The sequence below is a fragment of the Myotis davidii genome, unplaced genomic scaffold, assembly GCF_000327345.1.
Source record: "Myotis davidii unplaced genomic scaffold, ASM32734v1 scaffold18, whole genome shotgun sequence".
Classification (NCBI taxonomy): domain Eukaryota; kingdom Metazoa; phylum Chordata; class Mammalia; order Chiroptera; family Vespertilionidae; genus Myotis; species Myotis davidii.
The window spans coordinates 8,805,056-8,811,474 of NW_006292696.1; the positions used below are offsets into that span (position 1 = coordinate 8,805,056).

Sequence of the window (6,419 nt, forward strand, 5' to 3'; positions counted from 1 at the left end):
TTGAACAGTGAATGGTCCTATTTGACAGGGTTTGTGCTCTCTACTTTGTACAATGTGCCTGGCTCACTTTACTTATGTATGTTCACCAGTCTGGCTCCTCTAGGCAGTTAAACTTTTCACCCCTAACTTAAAGAGCCAACTGTAGCTTGGGTGTTTCAAGAGTACAGCAAGTGACCTTATAAGCTTTATAAAGAGATGTAATATGAAGAATTCTGTATCACCTACGAAGTGTCCTTGTCAAAATATTTAACATATCTAATTAAACCTTTAAGTCTGAATTCCTATTTATTGGAAATACAGGAAATAGAGGAAAAGTTATAATATCACTAGAAACCAGTCAAGTACAGAATATGAGACAGTTTACAAGATAACTGGCCTGCTCTGTTAAAGAATCACTGTTATGAAAAAGGAAAGATGCACTCTGAAAAAAAGAGACATAACAACCAAAATAAATTTTGATTGGATTCTGACTAAAATAAAACAAAACTCCAAAGAGCTATTTCAAGGCATTTTTGAATGTATTTTGAAAAATGTGAATAAGGCCAAGAGATTAGATGATATTAAGGAGCTAATGTCAATGTTCTGAATTGGTAATGTAGCTACAAAAAAGAATATTCTTAATTTTAAGAGCTACATAATATTGTGTTTATAGGTGAACTGTCATGGTATGTGTAATTTCCAAATGTTTCATTAAAAAAAATACACACACACACACACACACACACACATTTTAGTATGTGTACATGCACACACACTTCGACGAAGCATGTATATGGCAACATGTAAAAAAAACCTCTGAATCTAGGTGGTGGGTATATGGGTGAGTAGAGGAGTATTCTTTTACAGTTTTTCTATTTTTTGGAAAAAAAATTCATAAACTTAAAATGTATAAAAAAGAAAAGCACAGCAATGATTCAATAATGAAGTCATAATATAAAAATACAATCCAGAGCATAATGCTAACAAGGACACAGAATGGTTCTGGCTTAACACATACCGTGTGATTGTGGATCTTTACATCCTCCTCATATTTGGAGCAGGCGACAGCCCGCTCCTGTCCTTTAATGACTGTCCCATGTCTTGAGTACTCTACATAGTCTTCTGTCTGAGCTAAAAGCAATTCAGCTGGAGGAGCATCCAAGTGTTCTTGGCCACCATACTAAAAAAAAATTGAACATTGTTAAATACATTTTATAATAAAGATTTGCATTTAACTCTCTACTGACAGGTTTATTTCCAATCAGAAAGATTAAAGAAACATCCTTTATAGGCCGTTATACAAAACACAGTGGAAAAAAAAAAGCTACCAAATTTTCATAGGCAAATACAAGATGTCTCAGTTGCTCTTTATCTGTTGAATATGGCTACACTAGTACATTCCTCTTATCCTATACACATGCTCGCTTGCCACATGACTTTGCTGCTCCTTCCCTGAAGAGACAGTCTGTTTCTCCATTCCTTGAATCTGGGCTTGGCCACATTACTTGTTGTGAACTATGGAAAACTGACAAAATGTGATGCATGCAAAGGCCTGGAAATCACTCATGCACTGGGGCATACCTTTTCAGTTACTAGTCTCTGGTGTCCAGAGAATGCTATGGAAAGAAGCTGGACTAGCCTTCTAGAGGAGAGCCCAGGTGGGGCAGAGATGAGCCCCCTTAGGCCAACCTGCCTGCTACCTGCTGGAGATCAGAGTCAGGCCATTCTAGACCATCCAGCCTCACATGAGCAGGCCCAGATCAGGAGATCCAGCTGATACACAGATTCATGAAAAATAAAAAAGAAATGTGCATTTTTAAGTTACTAAGTCTTGGGGTGGTTTGTTTTGCTACCAAAACTCAGGGACACAGCTATACTGATATTATTTGCCAAATGATTAAGTCAATGGAAAGTAAGTACTATTTCTGATGGACTGAAAGGGACTCTCTTTGGATTGTATTTCAAATGTAGATCAAGTAATTATTTACTGGTCATTTATCTTTAAGAAACTTTCTTTAATATTTTAGTCAAAAGTACCTTTTCCAGGATGCTTTCTTTCTGCTGTTCTTTGAAGTCTTCTTTTTTGACCTTGAAGGATTTATACAAGAGCTCTAGTTTGGTGGGATCGGCCTGCAGATGCACTTCAGATCCCTTGTCATAGGCTTCCCATGCAAACACTAGGGCAATTAAAAACATCTTAATAAGTCGTCAGCTCTATAGTGTTTTTAAAATGCCCCCAAATTTCTTTATGGGCTGATATAAAATGCCTTGACAAAGGAGCAAATACTTACACTGTGTCTGAGCCATTGAAATGGTATCACCTGTGTATCTAACAAAGTTGTCTCCTGCATAGCTCACTCTGTAAATAAAAATTGGAAAAAAAAATTGTTTCAGAGATTGATTTCTTTAAGGAAAGTTAACTCTTTTCTGATCCAATCATAGATAATGTTCATTTTAATTCAGATTCAGTATTATCTTGATATCTATACTTTCTTTGGGTGTTTTGAGTGGTTTTTGAAAATTTATTTTTATTTTTGAAAGTATTACAAATGTCCCCTTTGTTTTGTTGTTTTTTTCCCCATTGACTCCCTCCTCCCTACAGCTGCCCGTCCCAAGCCTTTATCACTCTACTGTCTGTGTCCATTGGTTATGCATGTTCCCCGGTACACACACACACACACACACACACACACACACCCAACCACGGAATCTGTACATTTAACTCAATACTTACTCATCTGGATTCTTTCCTGCATTGGCATAGGGATTTTCTCTCATCGCTCTAGTTTTGGGATCATAGTAAGCAGAATTTGGATCTAAATTCCGCAAATACTAGAATAAAAAAGTTTGAAGGCTACATTAACATTTACTCCCAACACTAAAATTTTCTGAAGTTGATCACAATCAATTATATATGTGAATGCATTCTGGGGCACAGATTAAGAGAAAAAATAAGAATGATACCTAATTTTTGAATGACTGACTATATAACCCACATACTGCCCAGATATCAGACAAGTAGGTAAAATTTAAGCTGGGAAGACAAATATTTGTTGAATGTGTACATTAAGTTGGCCAGGCTTACTTTTGCAATATCTTCTCGAATCCTGAGATTCCGAACAGTAATCCGTCTCTTAGAGTCAAAGTTCTGTCCAGGCATGTCAATATCATCTGCATATTTATCTTCATCCTCATCCTCACTATTATGATCTTTTTCCTGAAAGAGGGAGAGAAAAAAATAGTAAGAAAAAAAGAATAGCATTTAGTTGTTTTCCTTTCATTTCCCTTTAACCATACCCTTATTCACTTGTGTTCTTTAAGGCTATTATTAATTGTGTTAATATAATTAGTAATAATGGTATTATTATATTAGCCATCAGAAATGAAAACATTTAACGTATAGTCAGATAGGGCAAATATTCATTACCATTTGAGAATTTGGTTCCTCTTCTCCCCACTGGTGTTTTGGAGAATTCTGCATTATGACAGAAGGAAAAAAATGTATTTTATTCTATTAAACCTATTGATTATTTAACACTTTAAAAACATAAGATAATATAATAACTCTAACTGAACAAATTCTCATATTTCTCACTTATGAGCACATAGTTCTTAATACAAGTATGTCCCTGTGAATAGTTTATCTTATTAGAAGCCAGAAAATTTCTAAAGAATTTTTGTCGATATCTATAATAATAAAAGTGTAATATGCTAGTTAGACCGGACATCCTTCCTTCCGGACAAAGCCGCAGTGGGCGGGGGCCCAGGCAGAGGCGGCAGAGGCAGAACCCCCGACCGTGGCAGGTGGGGCCAAGGCTCTTGCACGAATTTCGTGCATCAAGCCTCTAGTAAAATTATAATCACACAAAGGAAATAGGAAGATTAAAATGACCAATGTACCCAATAAATATTCATTTCATGTGTGTTAATCTTAGACATACCATTTTCATTATACCGCACTAGTTTTCTACCAAGTCCAAAAAGAAAATGTTACTAGGATCATGTAAAAAGTATTTTCAGAGCCCAAAGAACCTCTTACAAAATTTAGGCCAAGAAGAAATCTACTGAAGTAATACCATATTGTGATTTAAGGAGAGTATGAAATCTTTGTTACAGAGACACACTTTCTTCATTAGCAACTGTTCAGGATTTTCTAACTCCACAGAACACCTATAGCAGTGTAGTCAGTATTTCATCATGTTCATTTAAAAGAGTTCAAAGGTAAAAAGAATACCTTATAGCATTAGTAGGGGAGCATAGAAGTGTATGTGGGCCCCAGCTGAGTAGCTCAGTTGGTTAGAGCATTGTCCTGATATGCCAAGGTTGTGGGTTAGATCCCCAGTCGGGGCACATATAAGAATCAACCAATAAATGCATAAATAAGTGAAACAACGAACTGATGTTTCTCTCTCTCTCTCCCATCTCTCTAAAACCAATCAATCAATAAATAAGAGTAAAAAAAAAGAAATCCTCTATAATAATAAAAGTATAATATGCTATTTAGACTGGACGTCCTTCTGGACGTCCTCCCAGACGAAGCTGGGGCTGCGAGGAAAGCCCGGGTCCCGGGTGCCAGAGGGAAGCCGGTGCTGGCAGCTGGTGGAAGGAAGGCCTATTCTTGCACGAATTTTGCGCATTAGGCCTCTAGTATATAATAAAAGGCTAATATGCAAATTGTCCCCTTGACCAGGAGCTCACCAGGGGGCGGGGCCAGCCGGCCAACCTCCTGCGTTCCCTCCCCACAACCTCCACCAGGCCAGCCAGATCCCACCCATGCACGAATTTGTGCACTGGGCCTCTAGTGTATATAGTATATTACTATATATGTATCATATGACCTTTCTGAATGGAAGCTAAGTGACAGGTCATTAAAATTTTAAATAAACATATTAACTGCATCAACAATTACACTTTTAGGAATTTATCATAAACAAACAATATGTCAATTATATAAAGAGATATATACAAGAATGTGATTTGCAGTATTAAATATAATTTTTTTTTAATCCCCACCAGAGGATATGTTTAGAGAGAGAGGGAGGGAAGTAGGAAGGAAGAGAGGGACACATCAATTGGTGTCCTTTCACAACCACCCTGACTGGGGGCCTGGGGATCAAACCTGCAACCTAGGTACATGCCCTTGAGTAGGAACTGAACCTGAAACCATTTGGTGTGAGTGCTGACACTCTAACCACTGAGAAATACCGGCCAGGACTAAATTAAATGTTTGTTTCAATTTTCTCTTTTACTAAGATCTGAAATTTTATTGATCATTTTTATTACTTACAGCCTGTTCCACTAACTTTCCTGAGGCTAATTCTTCTTGGAGTTTCTGGGCTTTCAGTGTTCGTTTTGCCTGACCAAAAAAAGAAAAAAAAACATTTGCAATTTACTTACAACATTCAAATGAACATTTAATTTTTGTAATATATTTAAAGAGAGTAAGTTTATTGTTTTCAGAAAAGCTCAGTGGACAAGGTCATCCCTGAGATTTCCTGGAGCTCCAGACTTACGGTTCTCTAAGGAATAGGAGTTACAAACTCCTGTTTGAAGCAGGCATGAATGGAAACTGAGCCAGACAGCACCTATGGTAAACTGCAGAGAGCAAGCCCTATCCAAAAGGGGCAGCTGCCACCTGACTCCCTGACTGACTCTTGTCAGGCAGGCCCAGTATTTCCATATATTTCACTGTTCAAGAAAAGATAAAATTCAGATTATGTGAAATCCCATGATTCTTAAATGTTAATTCCCCCTTAGAAAAATAAAAAGGCAGTGTGACTATGGATTTTAAAGAATGAGGATGAGTAGGTGAAAACATAACAGAAGAAAATTGAAGTTTAGTTAAAGAAAAATTCAATTTTCTGAAACAGGTTATCTTAGTTCCCATTCTACCACCCTCTAAATGCTCTAAGACAATTGTAAAATAGGTTCTGGGCAAGATACAGTATGGGAACCAATTTTATAACCTCAAAAAGCCAAAAGCTTGGACACTAATCTGTTCTCACATTTCCAGTATTTTTTTTTTACAACCTAAGTCAGGGAGTAAAGGACAATACAAGAATCAAATAAAAAGAAATTGCTACTAAACGGGGCCTGTACACTGTTTATGTTCACTATTGAATTAAGCTTACATACAAAAGGCCTCCGTTTCTAAACTGCTTGAGGGCTTGAAAAATAGAGGAGCTAAATTAGTGGTAGAGCAAAATGTTCATCCTTTAAGGATGCTAGGAAAACAGGGAATTTTGCTCACCAGATCAACTTTGGCATACTCTTCTACAATTTTCATGTGTTCTTCTGGATTGTAGCCATTCCACCGATCCCTCTTCCCATCATAGTCAAACATCAGCTGAGGCTGGACATGTTCGTCTGGAGCTATGTTAGTTCCTGTAAATTTTGCTCCAACTCGCCTGGGTCTCTGGAAAACAGAATAAGATTACATC

The 6,419-nt window shown here is 37.1% G+C and overlaps 1 protein-coding gene across 1 annotated transcript in view; it reads right to left on the reverse strand.

The window, feature by feature from the left end:
• SLU7 (SLU7 homolog, splicing factor) overlaps positions 1–6,419 on the reverse strand; it is a 13,354-nt gene that overhangs the window by 2,120 nt on the left and 4,815 nt on the right. The window contains exons 5-12 of the mRNA XM_006766317.2: positions 6,230–6,394; positions 5,267–5,335; positions 3,407–3,454; positions 3,065–3,196; positions 2,714–2,811; positions 2,271–2,338; positions 2,017–2,156; positions 998–1,159 (exon numbers count right to left, since the gene is read on the reverse strand). Of these exons, the coding sequence (XP_006766380.1) occupies positions 998–1,159; positions 2,017–2,156; positions 2,271–2,338; positions 2,714–2,811; positions 3,065–3,196; positions 3,407–3,454; positions 5,267–5,335; positions 6,230–6,394 (882 nt within the window). The remainder of the gene's footprint in view (positions 1–997; positions 1,160–2,016; positions 2,157–2,270; positions 2,339–2,713; positions 2,812–3,064; positions 3,197–3,406; positions 3,455–5,266; positions 5,336–6,229; positions 6,395–6,419) is intronic.